This window comes from Lepidochelys olivacea (assembly GCF_965140295.1).
Source record: "Lepidochelys olivacea isolate rLepOli2 genome assembly, chromosome: 1".
Classification (NCBI taxonomy): domain Eukaryota; kingdom Metazoa; phylum Chordata; order Testudines; family Cheloniidae; genus Lepidochelys; species Lepidochelys olivacea.
Genome location: NC_140411.1, coordinates 311,441,019 through 311,467,743, shown reverse-complemented (window position 1 = coordinate 311,467,743; position 26,725 = coordinate 311,441,019). Strand labels below are relative to the sequence as shown.

At 42.6% G+C, this 26,725-nt stretch overlaps 1 protein-coding gene across 7 annotated transcripts in view; it reads left to right on the top strand.

Moving 5' to 3' along the window:
- Positions 1-26,725, top strand: part of CADPS2 (calcium dependent secretion activator 2) — a 584,713-nt gene that overhangs the window by 171,578 nt on the left and 386,410 nt on the right. For all 7 annotated transcript variants that reach the window (XM_084638323.1, XM_084638324.1, XM_084638325.1 and 4 more), the window contains exon 3: positions 7,201-7,533. In XM_084638323.1, the coding sequence (XP_084494449.1) occupies positions 7,201-7,533 (333 nt within the window). The remainder of the gene's footprint in view (positions 1-7,200; positions 7,534-26,725) is intronic.

Here is a 26,725-nt window from a genome sequence, read left to right as displayed (position 1 = left end):
GAGTGTTCTTTGGGCTGGGGTCTGGGTCGTCTTTGAGATGGAGGATCCTTCCCCTGCAGCTGCATTACTTCCCTTCTGTCACATGGAGCCGTTCTCCCTAGGTCTAACCTTAGCCAGTCCATCCACTTCCCCACTCCTGCTCAAACTTCCTTTGTGTTTCTCTGTGAGTCCTTTTATAAACTTTTGTTTTGCTCGCCTGTCTTTGTCCTTTTCTGATAACTTTCCACTGCTCTCCATTCTCCCCCTCCCTTCATGCAGCAAGAGGAAGTATCTTCTCCAAACTCAAGCAGCCCCACTGTCTCAGGGTACTTTACCTTGAATAGATGGTTATTGAGTTCTAAGTATTCACTTCCCGCCCCCTGCCTTGTCCCTGGTTTGGCAGAGACGTGATGTAACCCTTCCTGCTCATGGTGGATACACACTGACAAAAGGGCTTCATGATACATCTGCTTTCGTAATAACTTCATAATATCAAACAGGATTCATGAGTTCACTCCAAATTATCCCACTTGGCTAGGTATTTAAACTTGAGACTTGGAGTCAGGAAATCTGGAGTTCTGATCCTGGTTTTGAGACTGACTTGCTGTGTGATTTTAGACAAGTCACTTAACATCTCTGATCACCAGTTTTGTAGCTGCAAAATGTGGGCAGTGATACTGCTACTCCTTTTGACCCAAACAGTTATCCAGTATTTGGAGTCTGTTGGGTTATTTTAATTGGGAGGAGAAATTGATAATAGTCATGTATTTCTTTGAGATAATCTTGTTTATTTATAAGAACGTACCAAGTCCTGTTTCCCTGAACACAGTAGGAATCGAACACAAGATGGATTCCTTGCTCAATATTCCAAGCCTCTTTTTCCAAACCACACTCTACCCAAAAAGTGCACACTTTCTCTCTTATCTTTCTCTCAGTGTCATGTTACAAATGTTTTGCTGGCTGTTGGTGGCTTTCTGTCTACTTCTGTGGTGTTTCTGCTACTTCTGTCTCTCACACAGTTCCACCAAACAATACCCAGCAAACCCCCTACACCCAAATAGTTCAGTTTCTGACCCACCTTGCATGTGGTTTTGGTCATGGCTCTTGCTTGTCTATCTTACTCGAAAAGGAGCTTAACTGCTCCTCACATTTATCCTGAAGAAGGGGTAGCTATTGCACCCCCCCAGCTTCAGTGAAATTTCACCCAACATAACAAACATTGTGAGGCATTACTAATAACGTTTGCAAAGTACTACAGTGAATTAGTAGGCATAATTAAGGCCACTCAGTGGCAGAAATGAGAATGGAATTTGGAAGTTCCTGATTCATTTACCAGCCTATGATGCTTCTAGAAACAATTGACATGCATTGAGAATTTGCAAGCCAATATTTGATCAAAAAGGTGTTATTTGACTTTTCAAATGCTTCAGAAAATGTCATCTCAAAATGTTATAATAAAACAAAACATTGGGGTTATGAAATTGTATGGAATAACATGGTAAAATATTTTGCACCATTCCCCTCCCCCCCCCATTTCTTCTTCTTCTTATTCCTAGGGGCTCTGTTGAGTTAGGTGCTGTGCAAAGAGAGGAGAAAGGGATAGTTCCTTCCCCAAAGAGTATAGGGTCTAAGTAGACAAGACAGGCAAAGGAGGGGATAGCGTGAAGAGTATGATGATCTACCAATTTTTTTCATTAGTTGTACTTAGCTGCATTGGAAGTAAACAGTGATATGAAACCTTTGATAAGATTGATTCATGGTATGTCACTAGTCCATCTGTGTCTGAATCTATTTTGTAAGCCCTGCATGCTAGTGTGGTGGAAGATCTATTGTTGTGATACAGAATACAAAAGAGAGAAAGTGGAGCATAAGCTACATGAGCCCTTCTTAGTTTCTTAAATAATCATTTGACTACTTTGTTTTCACTGAGGATGCTGTAAGAAATAAATTACATACAGACAGTCCCCGGGTTATGCAAGACCCGATTTATGCAAATTTGCATTTATGGAGAAAGTTCCGTCAGCTAGAAATAGGAGGGTTTTTTTTTCTTTTTGGTTTTGCATAATGTTCAGGTATATGTTTCTGACTTATGCAAAATTCGAGTTACGCAAGGCTTTCCGGAATGGAACGATTGCCTAAGTTTGGGAACATCTGTAGTTTTAATTGCAAAGTATTTTAACAAGAAAACAACAGAATGCACTTGCACCAATTTGTGTTAGTAAAGTTCACTGCATCAGGGAATTTCTGACCATATGTTTTGTTCTGAAATTAGATTCTAATTTTTCTTTTGAACAATGTGTTGAGGAAATTAAACTAGTAAATCATCTATGCCCATGCCAGCTCCTAGTTTTATGCACTAGGAAACGCATCTGATATATATCGATAGCTATAAAAGAAGTGATTAAACAGATAACCCGTTTAATCAAAAATGTAATCCTTAGGTATAGGAAAAAAATCTTTTAACCCAAGTTTTGATCATGGCTCTTTTAGTCCCAGATAATCTACAGGTTACAAGACAGTAAGGGTCATTATGACATTTGGAAGGTTAAATAATTAAATTAATCTTTAAAATATATTGTAGAAGTTGCTCAAATCACTGAGCATCAACACCTCCCTAACACATCCTGCTTGGCCTTCCCTGTTTCTTTTTTCACTCTTCTTTGTTGACATGTACAGTCCAAATTTTTATTTTGCACATGGTATGAAATAATTACGGCTGTCAAGCTATTGAAAAAATTAATCACGATTAATCGCATTGTTAAACAATAACAGAATACCGTTTATTTAAATATTTTGGATGTTTTTTACATTTTACATTTTCAAATATATTAATTTCAATTACAACACAGAATACAAAGTGTACGGTGCTCACTTTATATTTATTTTTGATTTACAAATATTTGCACTGTAAAAAACAAAATAAATAGTATATTTCAATTAATGTAATACAAGTACTGTAGTGCAATCTCTTTGTAATGAAAGTTGAACTTACACATGTAGACTTATGTGCAAAAAATAACGGAATTCAAAAACAAAAAATGTAAACTTTAGAGCCTACAAGTCCACTCAGTCCTACTTCTTGTTCAGCCAAATGCTAACACAGGTTTGTTTACATTTACGGGAGATACTGCTGACTGCTTCTTATTTATAGTGTCACCTGAAAGTGAGAACAGGAGTTTGCATGGTACTGTTGTAGCTGGTGATGCAAGATATTTACGCGCCAGATGCGCTAAAGATTCATATGTCCCTTCATGCTTCAACCTCCATTCCAGAAGTCATGCATCCATGCTGATGACGGGTTCTGCTCGATGATGATCCAAAGCAGAGCAGACCAACGCACGCTCATTTTCATCATCTGAGTCAGATGCCACCAGCAGAAGGTTGATTTTCTTTTTTTGTGGTTCGGGTTCTGTAGTTTCTGCGTTGGAGTGTTGCTCTTTTAAGACTTCTGAAAGCATCCTTCACATTGTCATCCCTCTCAGATTTTGAAATTCAGATTCTTAAACCTTGGGTCGAGTGCTGTATCTATACTTAGAAATCTCACATTGGTACCTTCTTTGCATTTTGTCAAATCTGCAGTGAAAGCGTTCTTAAAATGAACATGTGCTGGGTCATCATCCAAGACTACTATAACATGAAATATATGGCAGAATGCAGGTAAAACAGAACAGGAGACATATAATTCTCCCCCAACGAGTTCAAGTCACAAATTTAATTAATGCATTATTTTTTTAATGAGCATCACCAACATGACCTCTGGAAAGGTGACCGAAGCATGAAGGGGCATACAAAGGTGTTGAGCATATCTGGCCCGTAAATACCTTGCAACGCTGGCTACAAAAGTGCCATGCAAACGCGTGTTCTCACTTTCAGGTGACACTGTAAATAAGAAGCAGTCAGCAGTATCTCCCGTAAATGTAAACAAACTTGTTTGTCTTAGTATTTGGCTGAACAAGAAGTAGGACTGAGAAGACTTGTAGGCTCAAAAGTTTTACATTGTTTTGTTTTTGAGTGAAGTTATGTAACAAACAAAAATCTACATTTGGAAGTTACATTTTCACGATAGAGATTGCACTATAGTACTCGTATGATGCGAATTGAAAAATACTGTTTCTTTTGTTATTTTTTTCAGTGCAAATATTTGTAGTAAAAATAATATAAAGTGAGCAGAGTACACTTTGTATTCTGTGTTGTAATACAAATCAATATATTTGAAAAAGTAGAAAAACATCCAAAAATATTTAATAAATTTCCTTTGGTATTCTGTTGTTTTAACAGTGTGATTAATCACGATTCCTTTTTTTAATCACAATTAATTTTTTTTGAGTTAATCGCGTGAGTTAACTGCGATTAATCGACAGCCCAAGAAATAATGTTTTTAAGTTGTTGGATAGATGCACTGTCCTCGTGCATGTGGAGGAAGGTGGAATCTCTAATAACAGCAGGCATGTCTACACTTTGAGTTGGGGATGTGATTCAAGGAGACATACCCGCACTAGTTCTGATTGATCTAGCATACTAAATTAGAGTGTAGCTGGAGCAGCATGAGTGGCAGGAGGGGCCAGCCGCCTGGAGTACCTTCCAAACATCTCAGATGGGTACATACTTGAGGCGGCTAACTCTTCCTGCTACTTGCGCTGCTGCAGTTTCACTCTGTTGTTAGTGTACTAACTTGAGCTGGGAATTACAACCCCAGCTTGAAGTGTAGACATACCCTGTATGTTGTTGTCATCTTTCATTTGTATTCTGATAGTGCTCACAATGTGCTAGGTGCTGTCCAAACACACTGAAAGACAGTTTGTCCTTTAAAAAGCTTCCAGCCTACGTAGGCAAACTATGTTCAAAAGGTGGAGGAGAGGGGTACAATCAAAATGTATGCATTTTCTTTTTTTTCTTAGATATCAGCTATGTCTGAATGCCTCTTTTCCTGTGTGTTACAGTTATTAGTGGGACAATTTCTTGCAGACATGGTGGTAGAAATAAGTCTTAAAGAGAGTTTCTAAAGAGCTGAACAAAAGTAGCCATTCAGATTAATTCCATACATAAGAAGTGGCTTAGAGGAATGTATGAATACCGTTTATTTAAATTTTAAAAACTTATACAACACTAATAAAACTTCATTAATTATTTACTAATATTTGTTTTTGCAGTTACCTTATATTGGCCTCGTATCTTCTAATGTGTTGGACTTTTAAACAGAGAATCTTGCAGTATGTCACCTAAGTTTATGCAACATTAACTCCACTGTTCTCTCTTCTGGTACTCCCAACCATCCTGTGTTAGCACTGATCATCTTATTCCCTTCAGTATTGTTACTTGCCCACCTCATGGTTTTCTCTGATCCTTGGACTTCTTATTGTTATCTGGGAAGATAACTGGAACAAATTATTAAACAATCACTTTGTAAATACCTAGAGCATAACAGGTTTATGAGGAATAACCAGCATGGATCTGTGAAGAACAAATCATGCCAAACCAACCTAATTTCCTGTTTCACAGGTTATTGACTTAGTGGATGGGGGGAAGCAGTAGACATGATGTATCTTGATTTTAGACACATCCCACATGACGTTCTCATAAGCAACACAGAGAAATTCAGTCTAGATTAAATTACTGTAAAGTGGATGAACAACAGGTTGAAAGACTGTACTCAGTGTAATTATCAATGATTCATTGTCAAATGGGAGGGCGTCTCTAGTGGGATCATGCAGGAGTCTGTCTTGGGTCGTAACTATTCAATATTTTCATTAGTGACTTGGATAGTAGAGTGAAGAGTGTGCTTATAAAATTGGTAGGTGACACCAAGCCAAGAGGTGTTGGAAGCACTTTTGGAGACAGGATTAAAATTCAAAATGACCTTGACAAATTGGAGAATTGGCCTGAATTCAATAATGATAACTACAAGTACTGTACTTAGGAAGGAGAAATCAGATGCACAGCTACAGAATGGGGAATAATTGGCTAGGAGGTAATACTAATGAAAAGGATCTGTGGGTTGTAGTGGAGTACAAATTGAGGATGAGTCGACAGTGTGATGCAATTTCAAAAAAGGCTAATATTCTGTGGTATATTAACAGGACTGTTGTATGTAAGACACAGGAGGTTATTGTCCTGCTCTACTTGGCGTTGGTGAGGTCTCACCTAGAGTACTATTTCCAATTCTGGGTGCCCCACTTTAGGAAAGATGTGGAGAAATTGGAGTGAATCCAGAGGAGATAAAAGGTTTAGAAAAACTTGACCTATGAGGAAAGGTTAAAAAAACAGCTCACGTTTGGTTTTGAGAAAAGAAGACTGAGGAGGGATCTGATTAGTCTTCAAATATGTTAAGGGCTATTGTAAACGGAACAATGATCAGTTATTTCCCTTGTCCATTGAAGGTAGGACAAGAAATAATGGGGGTAATCTGTAGCAAGGGAGATTTAGGTTAGATATTAGAAAAACTTTCTCACTATAAAGATAGTTAAGCACAGGCATAGGTTTCTAAGTGTGGTTGTTGGATCCCCATCACTGGAGGTTTTTAAGAGCAGGTTGGACAAACATCCATCAGGCATGGTCTAGGTTTACTCAGGGGGCTGGACTTGATGACTTCTCGAAGTCCCTTCCAAACCTACATTTCTATGATTCTGTGAAGCACCTGCTCCGCTCAATCTCAACTCTTATAACACTGTTGTTCCACTTCCATCCTACTATTGAGTCTATACTGTTGCAAAATTTGCTGAGGGCTGCATTTTCCTCCAATGGTGTTTCAAAAAATAATGGACTTAAAAAAAAAAAGTCTCACTTAAATATATTTATCTTCAGGAGGAATTGATCATTTTAGACTCCCCCCGCCAACATGAACCATAGATGTTGGGAGACTGTATATTTTCATAAATATTTACAGTTCATTTTAGATTTCCCTTATGGCCATAGAGGAAAGAGGAAGTCTTGTAGATAACAGTTTTAAATTAACTTTTTGCACATTCAGAAGAATGTAATTTGTCTATAGTAATTCTGTGTAGAGTTTCATATAAGGTTGTTGGGTTCTTTTATTAATTGAAGCCATTAACTTGTAAAAAATACATTTCTTTATGATAAACATAACAATTTTTGCATGTGTAATTTACATTATAAAGCCATTTTTCATAGTAGCACAATGCTAGTCTGTAATTTCTATACACTAGGGTATTCAATTTTTATGCCCATACCTAACTGTGTTTTTTTTGTTTTTTGTTTTAAAAGGTTTTTCTCAAGAGTGACCGAGTTGCCAGAATGGTTCACAGTGGAGGATGCTCTGCAAATGACTTTAGAGATGTTTTTAAGAAAAATATAGAAAAAAGGGTCCGAAGTTTGCCAGAAATTGATGGATTAAGCAAAGAGACAGTGTTAAGCTCTTGGATAGCCAAATATGATGCCATATGCAAGGGAGAAGAGGACTTGTGCAAACAGCCCAATAGGATGGCATTAAGTGCTGTATCAGAACTTATTCTGAGCAAAGAACAGCTGTATGAAATGTTTCAACAGATTCTAGGGATCAAAAAATTGGAACACCAGTTGATGTATAATGCCTGCCAAGTAAGTAATTGGTCTTGCTCAGTTCTGTAGCATTCAAAGCCTTTGCACCCGAAATGCCAAATCTTGTCTCCACACCCTCCATCAGTGTAGCAGACCCTAATCACAGCAGAATCATGTAGTTCTATTGTATGGCATCCCATGTCTACAGAGAGGCCTCACAAGGAGACTACACCCTGCGCATGGTAGCTTTAGAGTGGCTTCTTTATTAAAAAGAAAAATCATTAATGATCCAAAAATCTATTGATACATTTTAAAATCTTGCTGCTGCAGTGATTTGGGTGATGGTAGAACATGGTATGGTTGATATATTTTTAATAATGGCCTCTCCATGGCAGCATGGGAAATGCGGGCAAGGGGGAGGAATTTGAGGCTAGGTGGGCAAGGAGCATAGTGAATGGGAATGTAACTGCGCTGACCCTATAATGAAATTTTGTGTGCATTGGAGCTTGGTGGCCTTCTTGCTACTAACTCCAATGAGCTGAGTTAGCATCTTCTTTGCTGTTCTGCACTGTGGAAGAAGAATGATTCTCCCCAAACCATTAATAGAACCAGAGCAAAGACAGTTTAATCAGGATTTGATCTAAATCAATTACAAAATAAACAACCTACTAGTACAGCAGAACCCTGTTTGTCCGATCTAATTGGGACCTGGGCCATATCCGATAATAAAAAAATCGGATAAACTGGCGAATGGAAGAGTGTGAGGCTGCAGCACCATCTAGCGGCTACAGGAGAGATTACCTGCTTCTGAATTTGCATGCACTGGTTGTTTGGTTAACACAAGAACTGGATAATGGAGCGTCAGATAAACAGGGTTCTACTGTAATATAGAATGTATTGCCATAAAACCTGTAGACTGCTAAAATGTTCTTGTAGCTATAACCTTGCTATTTTTGTCAAAAGCATCATAGAACTATTTTAGAATGAAAAAGTACTGTAATTACTAAATCTGTTCCTTCATAAGACATCAGCTATCTCACTGCAACCACCACCACTACCAAAGTAAATATAAATTATTTAAACTTATTTACTTACGTAGCTGGCTGATCTTGTCTTAACAATGGTGTGACTGTAAATTCGCCATTACTTGACCTTTTAATGCAAAAAATGATGGTGGCTGTATTGATACCTTGTCCAAATTATTTGTTTATAACATCAAGAAAAGTTAAATCCTTAAAAGGCATCCCATTATCTAACTTTTCCATATGACTTTCCTACATATTTTTGGCTGTTTTGCACTTTGTTGTTTAGGCTAAGCACTTTTTTTTTGTGCTTTTTATTTGTGCACAAGTTTTTATTTTTTCACATCACTGCGCTTAACCTTAATGGAACAGATCAGTAGGTATTTATACAGTGCAATCAATACAAATCCAGATAATTGTATAATTTCAGGAGTGGTCAGATTAAACTCCATAAAATAACACTTCTGGAGACCTTCCATCCAATGATCACCAAGCACTTTGCTATTATTAATGAATGAACACTTAGAAGCTCACTTTTAACTGGATATAATTATGCCATTAGGAAAAACTGAAACACAGATGTCTGCTTGCCAAAGGTCACACAGCAAGTTGAGGTAGAGCTGGGAACTGAACCCAGATCACCTGAGTCCTAGGCCTATACATCAACGACTAGACCAGTGGTTCTTAACCTTTCCAGACTGCTGTACCCCTTTCAGGAGTCTGATTTGTCTTGCTTACCCCCAAGCTACATCTCACTTAAAAACTACTTGCTTACAAAATCAGACATAAAAATACAAGTGTACAAAATACATCACACTATTACTGAAAAATTGCTCAGTCTCTTGTTTTGTCTGTATAAAATTTTAGTTTGTACTGACTGCACGAGTGCTTTTTATGTAGCCTATGATAAAACTAGGCAAATACCTAGATGAGTGGCCATGCCCCCCGGAAGATGTCTGTGTACCCCCAGGGGTACACACATCCTGGTTGAGAACCATGGGACTAGACTGTGCTTCAGACTTTTTTTCCCCCATGCTGTATGTGGCAGGCCAGTGTACACCAACAGGACCATATCAGCACATGGGGAAATGAGAAATCCTGAATTTTATTGACTACTAAATTTGCACAGTGGATTGACATAAAATTATACAACAAAATTGTTCCTGTCACTGAAACATTTGCAGTGTTGAGTGACTCTCACACTCTCAGCTTTTCTCTTGGATGGAACACTCTAATGTTTGTATTCTGGCTATATTGAGGGTGTCTCATTTTCAGTTCCAGCTGCTTGTCCATAAAATAAAATTACTTCTCAGGAAATAGAGGTTTAAGTGAAAAGAGGTTGAAATTATTCCATAATTTTATTTGTCCTCTTTGCCCCCTCCCCATCCTTCTTCCCTTGGTCTCTTCCTCCTCCATACATGTACCCACCAGAGGACAACTAGCTTTGTGACATTGTCCCCAATTCACATGGGGAAGTTGCATGGGACTGACTTCTGAGGGCATGAAGATCACAAGCAAAGGTAGAAAATGTTTTGCAAAAGGGATATTTAACATCACATAAAATGTTAATAAATCAGTTCTATTATTCTACAAATAGACAGCCATAGCTGTAATAGAGACCCTGTAGAAATAGTCTTTAAAGACTATTAGAATTGCATTTTATTTTCATTTCCACTTTCTTTTCCTAGGTGGCTCCTGATGTTTTTAGGTCCCACTTTCCTTTTCCTTGTAGACAGCCAAATTCTGCCATTACGTTTATTAAATCCAGAGTACCTCTACTGAAGTAAATGATATTGCTATGGATTTATACTGTCGTAACAGGGACGAATATGTCTGTAGAGCTATGAAGAGTGGATTTTGGTTGTTAGAAACTGAAAATAGTTGCGCTAGCACAACCTAATGGTTATGCCCAAAGGCATTCCTTTGATTTAGTGGAGGAATTTTGATAGAATTATGGAAGTTAGGCTAATAGAGGTTTTCCAGCTCTATCGAGTCCAGTGGTTTTCAGTCCATTTTTGGTCTGTGACCTGCAAAATGACTAAAAATACTGATCATATTCCACAGTCCTAGTGCTGTGAACTTCTGGTATGGGGAGCTGGTGCTATGGAGTGGAATGGGACTTTCCCCTCCTCCTTACCTGCACAGTGCTGAGTTCTGCAGGTTGGGAATCCTACTACGCCTCCTTGGAGCACTTCTTTACCTGTCCCAGAGCCAAGCCATTGTGGGTACCCATTCGGGGGTGAGGAACAGAGCAATTGCCAGTTTGGGTAGAGGATTGAAGCAACACACAGCAAGCCAGAAGGAGTGGTGAAGGAGAGAACTACTTCAAACCCATTCCTGACCACTTTCACTATTGTTCGTAGTTTTCCAAGGATTTCGTTGCCTTTAACCAGGGGAGTGCAACCCATAGGATATCTCCTGGTGACTGCTTCCAGGTGGCAGCCCACCTGTTGAGCCACATTGATCCAGTTCATCCTCCTGACAGTACAGGATTGTTCCAAGCAGCATACTTTGTGTAATGCTTTGTGCGGTCCAGTTCAAGCAGTTAGGTTTCCGCTTCTCTCTTTGGGAGATTATTCCATAGTCTAATATCATAAATTTCAGTTTTCACAGCAAGTGTACCACAGGCAGCTAGTGACCTGTTCCTTATGTATTTAATGGTAGTTTTTGACCGAGAAAGCCCTCACATCCCAATATAGCTAAGAAGTGTTATTTGTTTTCTACTTCCCTGTATTTTCAGGGTATTCACAGAATGGGAGCAAAAGTAAAGTGAAAAATTAAAGTAAAGCAAAATTACATTCCAGACAGCACCTACTGTTTACATGCCTATCCCCACTCCATGTTCTTTTATTTCCCTTAGCCATGACTTTTTAGATTTACAGATAGTGACAATCAATACTATCCAGGAGGAGAGGAAACAGCCAGAGAGGTGAGAAACCAAACAGATGTTAAAACTGAATTTTTGATAGAGGTTTTGATGAGTCAGCTTCTGGTTTCTGCTTCTGACAGATTTGGAGTCTGAAATGAAATCCTGAGTGAGTTTATTCATCCTTTGTGAAAAACAACCATCACTCTCACAAATCTGTATAATTACAATTTGTGCAGAGAGTTGTAAGTTATTTGTCCTCCTTTTTGTACTTCCAGTCCCTTTGGAAACACCAGGCTACAGAATATATCTTTGAGGGGAAAACTGTCCTACAGTTAAGCTGCTAGTTGTCAGGCCCATTGATGTGGGTAACAGTAAGTAGTGCTGCCTACCAACCTCTGTTCACTGTCTCCCATGCAGATCCTCTGCAAGTTTTGCAGCAGCTGCCTGTGTTAGGCAGGAGTACAGAAAGCAGCTGTTCTCTTTGCTTTGCTGCAGGCTTCCAGCAGCGCCACTACTGGTTGCCTGCAGTATTGTGCCCCACCTCCTCAAAAATGGAGCTTCCTCCTTCTCATCCTTGTTCAGGGGAGTTCAGCATCTCTAGGGATGCTGCTTCTCACTGACGGGTAAAGTGAAACTCACCAGCCATCGCAAGTTGAGGTGGGAAAAATGGGAGAAGGAATATGGCTGTGGAATATGTTGGGCCCTCAGCTTTCCCTGCAGTAGATGAAGTAGCAGGAGTACCTGACAGGAGAAGGGGAAGTTTTGCCTCTCTGTGTCTTCTAACTCAGTTCTGCCTCCTCGCCAATTCCCCTTTTCCTCAGGGGGGAAGAAGAGGACCTCCACTGCCAGTTTGAAAGGGAGAGGGGATTGAAGTGCATCGGGTATTTCAGAGGACCAGTTGGTTCACGTGTAGGAGGTAAAATTGATGCTTTGTTTCTCTTTCCATATGGTCCTCTGCTTCACAGCCCTCAACCAAATGGTCCTTTTCCTCCCCTCTGAAAAATGTTGATATAACTGATGCAATTTCCTCCATTTTAGAACATTTTAAACTTGCAAGAGCCGAGTTATGGTCTGTTAAGAATTAACAAATACACACTGAAGCCAGGGTTTGAACTGGGGAGAATAGGAGGCGAGGCTGTGAGATTCTTCTAAGCTCTGTCCACAAAATATGTTCAGCTTGAGTCTTCAAAATGTGATGCTGCTTACAGTAAATTGCGCAGATAGTAAAAATATAATTGTGTGTGACGCTTGTCTTTATTAGCTGTTTGAGCCTGAGCGCCTCTTGGTGTGGCTTGCGTATGCACATGGGCTCTGCGAGACTGTTGGGTTTGGCTTTTTGTGGAGGGGAGCTGTAGCATCTCCCAAATACCACCCATGTGTGGCACCAAAATGAGATGTCAGTCTCAGGGAATTGTGCAGATCTGTAATACCCTCCGCGCCTTGCTATCAAGAGGAATGAAATCATTAACATCTTTGCTTCAGTTATACTCTCTTAAGAGTTTTGAGGTTTCTTTGCAGCCATAACAGCTAGAGACTTAATTTTAAAAACATGAATGCTGAGATCCTGGAGAATAAGATAGTAGTTTTCAGAGATGCCGGTATGGTGTCTGGGTCTGTATTTGCTATACACCAAAGCCACTACAACGAACATGCTCCGTCAATCAGAGCAAGTTCTCTTTTCTCCTGTTTGTAAAGACATTAGGATCCTGTGCACATTTCCCATTTATGAGCAGAGCTGCTGAGCCCCCTTGTCCCACATAAGCATGTCCCCTGACATCGATATCAGCCAGGAATGTGTGTTTTATTGCAGTAGTTTGGCAACAAACTTTCGATATAACAATGTGTCATATTTTTACCTGCTGTGTTTTCTGAACTGTCTTCTCACCCTTCTTTTCTCTTTTGCCTATCTTTGTTCCTTAACTTTTCAGTCTCCTGTGTCTCATTTTTTGTCTTCCTTTTCTCATCTATAAGTCCCCCTTTCCCCCCTCATATATTTGTTTCTGTTTTTCCCCCTGTTGACTCCTTTTATCTTTCATGCTACATTTTTGTACAGGATGAATGAGGCATGGGAGATCTGGGGTGAAAATTTCACCCTAGCTTAATAGCACTTGTATATTGCTGTAGTGGCATTCCAGGGCATCCCAGCAGCCAGCCAGGAGAGAATATCTCAGTTCAATGCATAGGACCTCTGTAGCCTGCTGTGCACATGCCGCCACTACAGGTCCCCTGCACAAGGGGCATGATAGGATGAGAGAGGATGGGCCTGTAATGCCATGTTCTGTGATGATTCTCAGTAGTGTTGCTGCCCATAGGCACCCTGCAATAGGATGCTATAACCTGTGCTACCTAGGTTACATCAGATGCAGGGCTGCTGGAATAATTTGTTTAGTGGGGGTGCTGAGAGCCATTGAACCAAACTGTAAACCCTGAATATGATAGAAACCACCGCAAGGCAGGAGGTGCGGCAGCACCTACAGTACCCCTAGTTCCAGCACCTATGGTCAGGTGCCATTTCAGCCCCAAGAGTAGCTCAGAAGTGGGAGGGTACAAAGATGGCACCCGTGCTTGTGAGTTGGACTTGGGAGTCTGCTCCTAAGTATGTGTTGAGAAGGGGAATAATCTGCTTAATTTAACAAAACACACACAAAAAAATCCAAACTCTTAGTCAGCGTAGCTTTTATGAGTATTTTATTGGTGTTTCTGTGACTGCTTTCAGGACTTGGGGGTTTTGGTGCATATTTAGTGTTTCAAATGAACATTACCAGTTTGAAATCTCGTGTTTCAGAAAGAGTTCTTTCCAATATTGCACCTGCCCGCTAATTCCTTCTGCCAATTTACAATCACATTTTCCTATTTTTAAAGATGTTTATCTTCTCTTTTGCTATGAAACACCTACGCAAGCAATGAGGGAAACTGACTACACAAGGAACTTGTGAAAATGATTATATGTAGCTAAAACTACACTACGAACTGATAAAATACCAAAAAAAAATCTCTAATCTCTCACTTCTAAAGATCATAGGTGTTTCTTGTAACAATAGAGGGCAAAAATATTAGATGAAGTAGTCTCTTTTAATAGAATATAATTTACCAGTGACAACTTTTTAGAATTCCAAGGTCAGCTTCCAGTGGGAATATATAGTATTTTTTTTACCTCCCCACTAGGACTGGGCATTTGACTGGTCCAAAAATGGTTGACTGGTCAAACATTGATTAAATATTATGAAATAATATAAAAAAGTTCACATATTTTAAAATATGAATTCATTAGAATAGTAACAAAAGGAAGATTTTATGGGCTGCAATAGGTTTAACCTTAGATACTTATTTCTAATTACCCCCCAAATTTACGAGAGTTATTTTAACTCAGAAAAAATGCAAAACATAATGAAATGCAGTTTTAAAAGATGAAAGAATAATTATTACCTTTTTAAGCTATGTTAGGTTGGCATTTAAATGTGAACTTTATTCAAGACTGCACAGTTACAAAAGAAAAGAATCAGGGAAAGGTGTTGCAGGGGTTAATTGCTGTCAAGGTTCCTCCCCCACTCTGAACTCTAGGGTACAGATGTGGGGACCTGCATGAAAAACCTTCTAAGCTTATCTTTACCAGCTTAGGTCAAAACTTCCCCAAGGTACAAAATATTACACCCGTTATCCTTGGACTGGCCGCTACCACCACCAAACTAATACTGGTTACTGGGGAAGAGCTGTTTGGACGCATCCTTCCCCCCAAAATACTTCCCAAAACCTTGCACCCCACTTCCTGGACAAGGTTTGGTAAAAAGCCTCACCAATTTGCCTAGGTGACTACAGACCCAGACCCTTGGATCTTAAGAACAATGAACAATCCTCCCAACACTTGCACCCCCCTCCCTTTCCTGGGAAATGTTGGATAAAAAGCCTCACCAATTTGCATAGGTGACCACAGACCCAAACCCTTGGATCTGAGAACAATGAAAAAGCATTCAGTGTTTTACAAGAAGACTTTTAATAAAAAATAGAAGTAAATAGAAATAAAGAAATTCCCCCTGTAAAATCAGGATGGTAGATATCTTACAGGGTAATTAGATTCAAAAACATAGAGAACCCCTCTAGGCAAAACCTTAAGTTACAAAAAAGATACACAGACAGAAATAGTTATTCTATTCAGCACAATTCTTTTCTCAGCCATTTAAAGAAATCATAATCTAACACATACCTAGCTAGATTACTTACTAAAAGTTCTAAGGCTCCATTCCTGGTCTATCCCTGGCAGAAACCAGCATACAGACAGACACAGACCCTTTGTTTCTCTCCCTCCTCCCAGCTTTTGAAAGTATCTTGTCTCCTCATTGGTCATTTTGGTCAGGTGCCAGCGAGGTTACCTTTAGCTTCTTAACCCTTTACAGGTGAGAGGAGCTTTCCCCTGGCCAGGAGGGATTTCAAAGGGGTTTACCCTTCCCTTTATATTTATGACACGCCCCCCAAATCTCAGCTAGGGTGAAACACTGGCTGGGATTTCTTCCTGGAGCTCTAGGAAAAACAGAATAAGACACATGCATCTCTAAATATACTACCAAGTACATAAAGACTAACAATATTTTCCACATCTCAAGGACGATTTTAACCAGTTGATTCTGGGAAACTTTCACGGGAGAGTGCATCAGCCACTTTGTTAGAAGCTCCTGAGATGTGTTGGATGTCGAAATCAAAATCTTGGAGAGCTAAACTCCACCGAAGAAGTTTTTTGTTAGTTTCCTTGACGGTGTGAAGCCACTTCAGTGCAGCATGGTCGGTTTGCAGGTGGAAATGCCGTCCCCAAACCTATGGGCGTAGCTTTTCCAGAGCGTAGACAATGGCATAACATTCTTTTTCAGTGACTGACCAGTTGCTTTCCCTCTCAGACAGTTTTTTGCTGAGAAACACTACAGGGTGGAATTCTTGATCAGGTCCTTTCTGCATTAAAACTGCTCCCACACCACGCTCGGATGCATCTGTGGTTACTAGGAACGGTTTGTCAAAGTCTGGGGCCCTTAGTACAGGGTCAGACATGAGTGTCGCTTTAAGCTTGTTAAAGGCCTTCTGACACTTTCCGGTCTACTGAACAGCATTTGGCTGTTTCTTTTTGGTTAGGTCTGTCAGTGGGGCAGCGATTTGGCTGTAGTGCGGTACAAATCGTCTGTAATAACCGGCCAAGCCTAAGAAGGATTGAACCTGTTTCCTTGACTTTGGGACAGGCCACTTTTGGATAGCCTCCACTTTGGCCTGTAGGGGGCTGATAGTTCCTTGACCCACCTGGTGTCCAAGGTAAGTCACTCTGTTTAGGCCTATTTGACACTTCTTAGCCTTAACAGTTAGTCCTGCCTCCCTTATGCGCTCAAGGACTTTTTGTAGATGTTCCAGGTGGTCTGCCCAGGAATCTGAAAATATGGCCACATCGTCAAGGTAGGCGACTGCATATTCTCCTAATCCCGCTAGGAGACCATCTACAAGTCTTTGGAAAGTGGCGGGTGCATTTCGCAGCCCGAAAGGGAGTACATTAAATTCATACAGCCCGAGATGTGTGATGAAGGCTGACCTTTCCTTGGCAGATTCATCTAGCGGTACCTGCCAGTACCCCTTGGTTAAGTCCAAGGTAGAGATGAACTGGGCCCGTCCCAGTTTCTCTAATAGTTCATCAGTGCGTGGCATTGGATAGTTGTCTGGGCGAGTTACAGCATTTAGCTTACGGTAGTCCACGCAAAAACGTATTTCCCCATCTGGTTTGGGAACTAGAACCACTGGAGATGCCCATGCACTTTCAGAGGGGCGGATTACATCCATCTGTAACATATCCTGGATCTCCCGTTCTATAGCAGTTTTAGCTTGAGGAGACACCCGGTAAGGGTGGACCCTAATTGGGTGAGCATTACCTGTGTCAATGGAGTGGTATGCCCGTTCAGTCAGTCCTGGGGTGGCTGAGAACGTTGGCGCGTAGCTAGTGCACAGCTCCTGGATCTGCTGTCGCTGCATACGCCCAAGGGTCATGGAGAGGTTCACCTCTTCCACACCACCAGCACATTTCCCTTCGTAGTAGACACCTTCAGGCCACTCAGCGTCGTCTCCTCCCTGGGCTGTAAACTGACAAACCTTTAATTCTCTGGAATAAAAGGGCTTTAGAGAATTAATATGGTACACCTTAGGCTTCCGGTTGGAGGTGGGGAATGCTATGAGATAATTAACAGCTCCCAGGCACTCCTGGACCGTGAATGGCCCTTCCCACTATGCTTCCATTTTATGGGCCTGGAGCGCCCTTAAGACCATGACCTGGTCTCCTACTTTGAAGGAACGCTCTCTGGCATGTTTATCATACCAGGCTTTTTGCTCTTTTTGAGCATCCTGTAAGTTTTCTTTAGCAAGAGCTAAAGAGGTTCGGAGGGTGTTTTGTAGGTTGGTTACAAAGTCCAGAATGTTAGTTCCTGGAGAAGGTGTAAATCCCTCCCATTGCTGCTTCACCAACTGCAATGGCCCCTTAACCTCACGGGCATATACAAGTTCAAATGGGGAAAACCCTAAACTGGGATGTGGTACAGCTCTGTAGGCAAAGAGCAACTGCTGCAATACTAGGTCCCAATCATTGGAGTGCTCATTTACGAATTTACGTATCATGGCCCCCAAAGTTTCATTAAACTTCTCCACCATGCCATTTGTTTGATGGTGGTAAGGAGTGGCAACCAAGTGATTTACCCCATGAGCTTCCCAAAGGTTTTTCATAGTTCCTGCCAGGAAATTAGTCCCTGCATCTGTGAGGATGTCGGAGGGCCAACCTACCCTGGCAAAAATGTCTGCTAGTGCCTGGCACACACTTTTAGCCCTGGTGTTGCTTAGAGCTACTGCTTCCGGCCATCGGGTGGCAAAATCCATGAAAGTCAGTATGTACTGCTTTCCTCTGGGTGTCTTTTTCGGAAAAGGACCCAGAATATCCACAGCTACTCGCTGAAATGGAACTTCAATGATGGGGAGTGGTTGTAGAGGGGCTTTGACCTGGTCTTGGGGTTTTCCCACTCTTTGGCACACCTCACAAGACTGGACATAGGTAGAAACATCCTTGCCCATTCCCTCCCAGTGGAATGACTCCCCCAAACGGTCTTTGGTCCTGTTCACCCCAGCATGGCCACTAGGGTGATCATGGGCTAAGCTCAAGAGCTTGGCCCGGTATTTAGTTGGAACTACCAACTGTCTCTGAGGATGCCAGTCTTCCTGGTGTCCCCCAGAAAGAGTTTCCTTGTATAAAAGTCCTCTTTCTACAACAAACCTGGATCGATTAGAAGAGCTGAGAGGCGGTGGGTTGCTCCGTGCCGCCGTCCAAGCTCTCTGGAGGCTTTCATCTGCTTCCTGTTCGGTCTGGAACTGTTCCCTTGATGCTGGAGACATCAGTTCCTCATTGGATTGGGGACCTAGGCTTGGTCCCTCTGGAAGCGATATAGGGGATGGAGCTGTTTCTGTTGACTGTGAACCGCTCTCCGCTGGTGTACTATGTTGGGATTCAGGCTCCGGCTGAGCCTCTTGTGTAGGGTTATCGGCTGCTGCCAGTTCAGGTTCAGTGGGGCCCTCTGGTGTTGAGGTTGCAAGTACTGGATTCAGTGCTGGCACGGGGTCTGGTGTTGGTTGTTCGGCTGGTTCCGGTTCTGGGACTGGTTCCGTCTGGGTCTCTGGGACTGGATCCACTACTGCTGTTGCAGACATTGGCCTGGGGTCCAGGTCCAGCACCTCTGACCGGGTCCTGATAGAAGTTTCCGGAACAGAGCTAGGCCTCACGACTTGTTTAGCCTGGCTGCGGGGGACCGTTCCCACCCTCTTGGCCTGCTTCACATGCTTGGCCAAGTCTTCCCCCAACAGCATGGGGATGGGATAATCATCATAGACTGCAAAAGTCCACATTCCTGACCAGCCCTTGTACTGGACAGGCAACTTGGCTGTAGGCAAATTGAAAGAGTTGGACTTGAAGGGTTGAATCGTCACTTGGATCTCTGGGTTGATTAAATTGGGGTCCACTAAGGAAGCATGGATAGCTGACACTTGTGCTCCGGTGTCCCTCCACGCGGTGACCTTCTTCCCGCCCACACTCACAGTTTCCCTCCGCTCCAAGGGTATCTGGGAGGTATCTGGGCCTGTGGACCTCTGGTGTGATTCCGGTGCAATGAACTGTAATCTGTTGGGGTTCTTGGGGCAGTTGGCCTTTACATGCCCCAGCTCGTTACACTTAAAACATCGTCCAGCTGACGGGTCACTGGGGCGAGGAGGGTTGCTGGAGAACGGGGTGGTGGGACAATAAGGGGTCTGGAGGGTTCTTTGGGAGGTAGGTGGGGCTTTGGGCGTCCCCCGGTAATAGGGTGTGGTCTGGGGTGGTCCCTTCTGGTCTCCGCTCCAACTGCGACCAGTTTTCTTCTTCTCTGCCACCTCCACCCATCTGGCTCCAATCTCTCCTGCCTCAATTACAGTTTTGGGTTTCCCATCTAGGATGTATCTTTCTATTTCCTCAGGAACACCCTCTAAGAATTGTTCCATTTGCATTAGGAAGGGCAAATTTACTGGAGATTCAACACTTGCTCCTAATATCCAGGCATCCCAATGTTTCACAATGTGGTAGGCATGTCGGGTAAATGACATGTCTGGTTTCCACCTTAGGGCTCTGAACCTCCGACGAGACTGCTCGGGTGTTATCCCCATTCTGACTCTCGCCTTGGATTTAAACAGTTCATACTTGTTCATGTGTTCTTTAGGCATTTCAGCTGCCACCTCAGCTAAGGGTCCACTGAGCTGCGGCCTCAGCTCTACCATGTATTGGTCAGTAGAGATGTTGTACCCAAGGCAGGCCCTTTCGAAGTTTTCTAGGAAGGCCTCAGTATCATCGCCTGCCTTGTAGGTGGGGAACTTTCTGGGATGGGAAGTGGTACTTGGAGAAGGATTACTAGGGTTTGTTGGGATATTCTGCTGAGCCTTTATCTTCTCCATCTCCTCCACATACTTCCTCTCTTTTTCCTTCTCCTCCAGTTCTTTGTCCCTCGCTTCCATAGCTCTCCTGTGAGTAGCTGCTTGGTGTTGTTCTGCCTCCCTTTCTTGTTCCTTCTTCAGCCGCATGAGTTCTATCTGTCTTTCATGTTCCCTTTTTTCTTTCCTCAGCCTGAAATTTGGCTAATTCGAGCTGTAGTCGAGCCGCGGATTTTGCCATTCTAACCTCTCTGTTTTTAACTAACTTTACACCCGAGGTTTAGAAATAAACAAACAAAACCTGGCTGTAAAATTTTGCTGTGCTGGAATAGAATACCTATTCTCTGATAGTGATTGTCAGCCTACAGAAAAAGACAATTCCCTTGTCTCTGCTCTGGGCCCAAATTAAAGCAAAAACCCTCCAACTACTTGGAAACCTGCTTACCCAGCCCAAAGAAAAAAAATTCCTTTTTAAACCTGTGCTCCTTGTAAAACAAAAAAAATCAAAATCCTAAAAAAAAAAACCCCTGCCACTTTTGTCTCCAGGCAAATGGGTAGAGCACACCCCCCCTATTTACTTTTAGGAAGAAAAGAAAAAAAAAAACTCTGGGTTGGAAGACTGTGAATTTCCCTGCAGGAGTTAAGTACCCTGCCTCCAGGCAAAGAAAACCTGCAATTCACAAGATAATCCCCTTTTGTCTCTGCTTGGCCACAAAGCAGAGAGAAACCAAGCTGCTTTCAGTTTCAAAGCTGCTTTCTGGACTTCCTAAAAATTCCTTTTTAAAATCTGTATTTCTAGTTCAAAAAATCTCAACTGGATCTCAAAATGATTTCAGGTTAATCCCACCACTGTGCCACCATGTCAAGGTTCCTCCTCCACTCTGAACTCTAGGGTACAGATGTGGGGACCTGCATGAAAAACCTCCTAAGCTTATCGTTACCAGCTTAGGTCATAACTTCCCCAAGGTACAAAATATTACACCCGTTATCCTTGGACTGGCCGCTACCACCACCAAACTAATACTGGTTACTGGGGAAGAGCTGTTTGGACGCATCCTTCCCCCCAAAATACTTCCCAAAACCTTGCACCCCACTTCCTGGACAAGGTTTGGTAAAAAGCCTCACCAATTTGCCTAGGTGACTACAGACCCAGACCCTTGGATCTTAAGAACAATGAACAATCCTCCCAACACTTGCACCCCCCCCTTTCCTGGGAAATGTTGGATTAAAAGCCTCACCAATTTGCATAGGTGACCACAGACCCAAACCCTTGGATCTGAGAACAATGAAAAAGCATTCAATGTTTTACAAGAAGACTTTTAATAAAAAATAGAAGTAAATAGAAATAAAGAAATCCCCCCTGTAAAATCAGGATGGTCGATATCTTACAGGGTAATTAGATTCAAAAACATAGAGAACCCCTCTAGGCAAAACCTTAAGTTACAAAAAAGATACACAGACAGAAATAGTTATTCTATTCAGCACAATTCTTTTCTCAGCCATTTAAAGAAATCATAATCTAACACATACCTAGCTAGATTACTTACTAAAAGTTGTAAGACTCCATTCCTGGTCTATCCCTGGCAGAAACCACCAGCATACAGACAGACACAGACCCTTTGTTTCTCTCCCTCCTCCCAGCTTTTGAAAGTATCTTGTCTCCTCATTGGTCATTTTGGTCAGGTGCCAGCGAGGTTACCTTTAGCTTCTTAACCCTTTACAGGTGAGAGGAGCTTTCCCCTGGCCAGGAGGGATTTCAAAGGGGTTTACCCTTCCCTTTATATTTATGACAATTGCTCTGATAGTTTTATTTGTAAGGGAGAGGCTTAATGGCTAAGCATCTTTCTCTTTGTGTTGGGGGAAGAGGTTTAATGACTGAATCCTTCATTCCCTCCCCCCCCCCCAATTTCTTTGTTTGCTTAGTCAGTTTAGATTGTAAGCTCTTTGGGGCAGGAACCATGTCCTTTAATTTATTTAATGTGCTTTGTAAACTGCCATGTACCTCGATGGCCTGGTATACAAATAAAGATATAAATACATACATACATAAATACAGTGTTTGTTCAAGATCAGTCACGGTGCTCAATTTTCGATTAGGTCACCTTTTGCCAAACAGGTGGCATTAGCATGTAGTGTAACATGAGTGATCAAGACAATTAAGTAGGGTTGAAGACCGATGGGACCATGATAAAATCAAAAAAGTAGAACACCAGCTACAGCAAAGTACTCTTGTTGGAATATTTGACCATGGTCAAATAGGCCATCAACTGACATTATTTTACTGGTCAATTGACTGACTTGCCAAGCCTACTCCCCATAGCTTCTTTACTTTTGTTTCCCAAGCTACAGGTCGCTACAAAGTTTGTAAGTTATAGCAATCTAGTGTACGTTATATGGGAGAACCAAAAATGCTGGCTTCAGACATTCTAAAGATGATATTTACAGGCTTCTATGGAAATTTCCCAGGTTACATTTCTGTAATTATTTAAGATGAGTTCTAGACCGGGGCTAGCTGTTAGGAAACAGGAATTAAACTCTCAGAGTTTCGTTGAAGTTTGACCACATATGGAGGAAACTGGATTTAGTTTTTCAGCTTGGTCTCTGAGCTTTATAGAAGAAATGGAAATCTAGGAATCTTTAGATCCTTCAGAGCCACAACAAGGCACATCTGTGGTGTAGAAGGCTTCCAGTTTGTGCAGCAGAAATGTAAGAGAGAACATAACCATAGCAACAAAATATAATTTGAGAGTCTCATTGAGAAAATATCCATAGGGTTACCATATGTCTGGGTTTTCCCAGACGTGGCCTCTTTTTTGATCCGTGACCCTCTCTATCCAGATAGAATTTTCAAATAAGAAGCTATTTCTGGGGTTTTTGCAGAGCAGACGTTGCAGTTCAGAAAGAGTCCCGATTGGTCCCTCCCTTGCATCTGCATCTGATTGGTCTCTTGCAACTGCCAGGATCTTACCCACTCAGGCCCTGACTCCGAGCCCAGGGGAGGGGGAGAGCCCTGCAGGGAAGCGCTGACTGCCTGCTGTCGTTGTATCCAGGGTCTGTGCCAGCTACTCTGCCACCATGACAGGGGGCAACACTGCCCCCCAAGTTAATGAATGGGATTAATTCAAAACAAATTAATGTGTAATTTTTTTAAGAGAGTTAATCGCACACGGCCAGGTGGGAGGGAGGCACCAGTTGTGGCAGTGAGCAGGACAAGAGACTCCATAATATCCAGATCAGACGTGCAGATTACTGGAATGCCTCCCGAATCCTCAGAGCCGGTCTTGCACCCCCTCCCCCTGCGATAATCCATTGATTTGTTTTACATGGGGGGAGAGTAAGGGCAATCGCCAGCAGCTGCAAGGACACAAAGCAGGGAAAGGGTGCTTTGGAGCCTCTGCTGCAGGACCCCCCCCCATGCCCCCTCGGGTGACTCCAGGGGCCTCCCGCCCCACTGCATTAATTGATAGTGACCCAGTCCCATAGTCTGTGGGCAATTTGGGAGACCTTGTTAAACACCTTCCAAGGAAGAGAGAGGAGCCCAGCCACTGCCGCCTACACCGTCCCCTCCCTGCTGGATGAGGCTAGCTTTAGGAATGGGTGAGAGAGGCCACCCTTCAGGGTGCCGATCTCAGGGGGGGACGGCTGCGTGCCTCTGGGGCAGGGGTGCCCCTCCTCCCACTACCCTGCTCTACTGCTGTTTCCGTCCCCCATGGAGCCACCCTGGCTAACCTACTCTGGACTGATTAAAACTGTGATTAATCACAACTTCTTTTTTATCTCATGATTAATCACGATTCATTTTTTAAAATCGTTTGACAGCCCTAATTGGCTCAAATTGTGAATTTATTAAAAATAAGTCATGGTTTCAAACTAAAATATTTAAGCTACCCAGGACCTCAAGGTAATTTGCATGTATAATGTTACTTGAATATATGGCACTGAGAGTTCTCTGTGGTAGCCAAGTCTCTCCGCTTCATTTTTCTGTTTCTTCACACTCTGCATGGTGATACTCAGTTTAGTTCAGTACACACAACATAATTTTGGCTCCAATTCACTCCATCAGAATGCAGCTTGGACATACTGTTGAGTGGTAGCCATGGGGAGTCAGGTGCAGCCCTGATCCTCAGCCAACCCAGCCCTGGTGGAAGGGAGAATAACCAGGGTCTGCTCTAACTTCTACCACTAGTGTAAACATAATGTAACAGAGTTTGTGCCAGCAGAGGGATTGGCCATTGTGCAGCTCTGCTTCATGCCACTCCGAAGATTCCACCTCCTCCCCTGTATATTTGGGTTTGTAGGAGCAGCTGGTGTATGCAGTGAAGTTGACAGACTGGGAAATGGAGGCCTTCACATCAAATACTCACCAGCAACCACACAACAGAACCACTAACCCAGGAACCTATCCTTGCAACAAAGCCCGTTGCCAACTGTGTCCACATATCTATTCAGGAGACACCATCATAGGGCCTAATTACATCAGCCACGCTATCAGAGGCTCGTTCACCTGCGCATCTACCAATGTGTTCTATGCCATCATGTGCCAGCAATGCCCCTCTGCCATGTACATTGGTCAAATTGGAGAGTCTCTACATAAAAGAATAAATGGACACAAATCAGATGTCAAGAATTACAACATTCAAAAACCAGTCGGAGAACACTTCAATCTCTTTGGTCACTCGATTACAGACCTAAAAGTGGCAGTTCTTCAACAAAAAAACTTCAAAAACAGATGCCAACGAGAGACTGCTGAATTGGAATTAATTTGCAAACGGGATACAATTAACTTAGGCTTGAATAAAGACTGGGAGTGGATGGGTCATTACACAAAGTAAAACTATTTCCCCATGTTTATTCCCGCCCCCCACCCCACTGTTCCTCAGACGTTCTTGTAAAGTGCTGGAAATGGCCCACCTTGATTATCAGTATAAAAGGTTCCCCCCCCCCCCCCGCTGGTAATAGCTCACCTTAAGTGATCACTCTCGTTACAGTGTGTATGGTAACACCCATTGTTTCATGTTCTCTATGTATATAAATCTCCCCACTGTATTTTCCACTGAATGCATCTGATGAAGTGAGCTGTAGCTCACGAAAGCTTATGCTCAAATAAATTTGTTAGTCTCTAAAATGCCACAAGTACTCCTTTTTTCTTCATATCTAGTTACCCCTTGCCTTTTTGTCTTTGGGTTAACCTCCACAGATCTCAGAGTAGCCGCCATGTTAGTCTGTATACGCAAAAAGAACAGGAGTACTTGTGGCACCTTAGAGACTAACCAATTTATTAGTGTTCCTGTTCTTTCTCCACAGATCTGTTACAATGGGTACTTCAGCCTGTTTGCTTCTTGGGAGCAAACTCAGACCTGCCAGGCAGCAGGGGAATGCCTTGTCTCCTGAAATTTCTATACCTTCAGACTGGTCTGTGGCTCAGCCAGACCTCCCTGCTGCAGAGCTTTTCTGAGGAATATTCCAAACTTTATTTTGAATGTTTAGAGTAGGAATTTGGTTGAATGACATCTGTCAAATTCCCATCCATGTCCCAGGGCTGCATATGGCTTTTGGGGGACATTATCGTCTCGGCTCTTCTTCCCTTTCTGAGGCATTTACTGCAGCTGGTGCTCCTGAAGGCTTCAGGGCAGAGCAAGGCCAAGAAAAGCCAGTCTGTCTCCTGCTCCCCCACCTTATCGAGCGTCTCATTAGGGATTTTGGCTGGCTGCGTGGGCAGAGCGTGGTTTTCTTCTCAACCCAGTCTGGGCAGGGTTTCCCCAGCAGGAGGGGAGCCAAGGGCAGGATTGAAGATGCCAACTCTGCTAGGCAAGATGCAGGCCTGGCTTTTGGCTAGGAAGGAATGGAAAAGAATGGTTCAGGGCGACTGCTCCCTCCCTTCCCTCCTAACTCATTGGAGTGAAGTCAGAAGACCAGCACACCAGCGAGAAGTTTGCAGCTGAGTCCCCATAGCATGCACCAGCTACCATGCCTCTGATTGCAAAGCTCAGCTTCCTCTTCCTCCTACTCTGCTTCCCAATGGGTCACAGATGGAGGGTGTTGGACACAGCATGGACATGCCTGTGCCAGAGAATGCGGTAAGGGGCTTTTGGCCCAAGTATCTTCCTTTGCTGCCACTTCTATAACAGAACTCCCCTTCCACCACCCTCCACCCCCTGGGGATCCCTACTCATCTCGAAGACTGAAACCTCCAGAGGAAACACAGACTTATCTGGCCCATGTGGATGCCATGCAACAGAGAGGAGTGGAGCTTCTGGGACAGCCTGTTCTTGAGTCCCAGGTGAATAGCTCCTTGAGAAACCGAGAAGGAACCCATCTGAGGGAGGGGAGACAAATGAGTTCAGTCTCTTTGTGCATGTGGACATCACTAGCCACTTGAAATATTTTCAGAGCAATCTTCAAGCCCAAT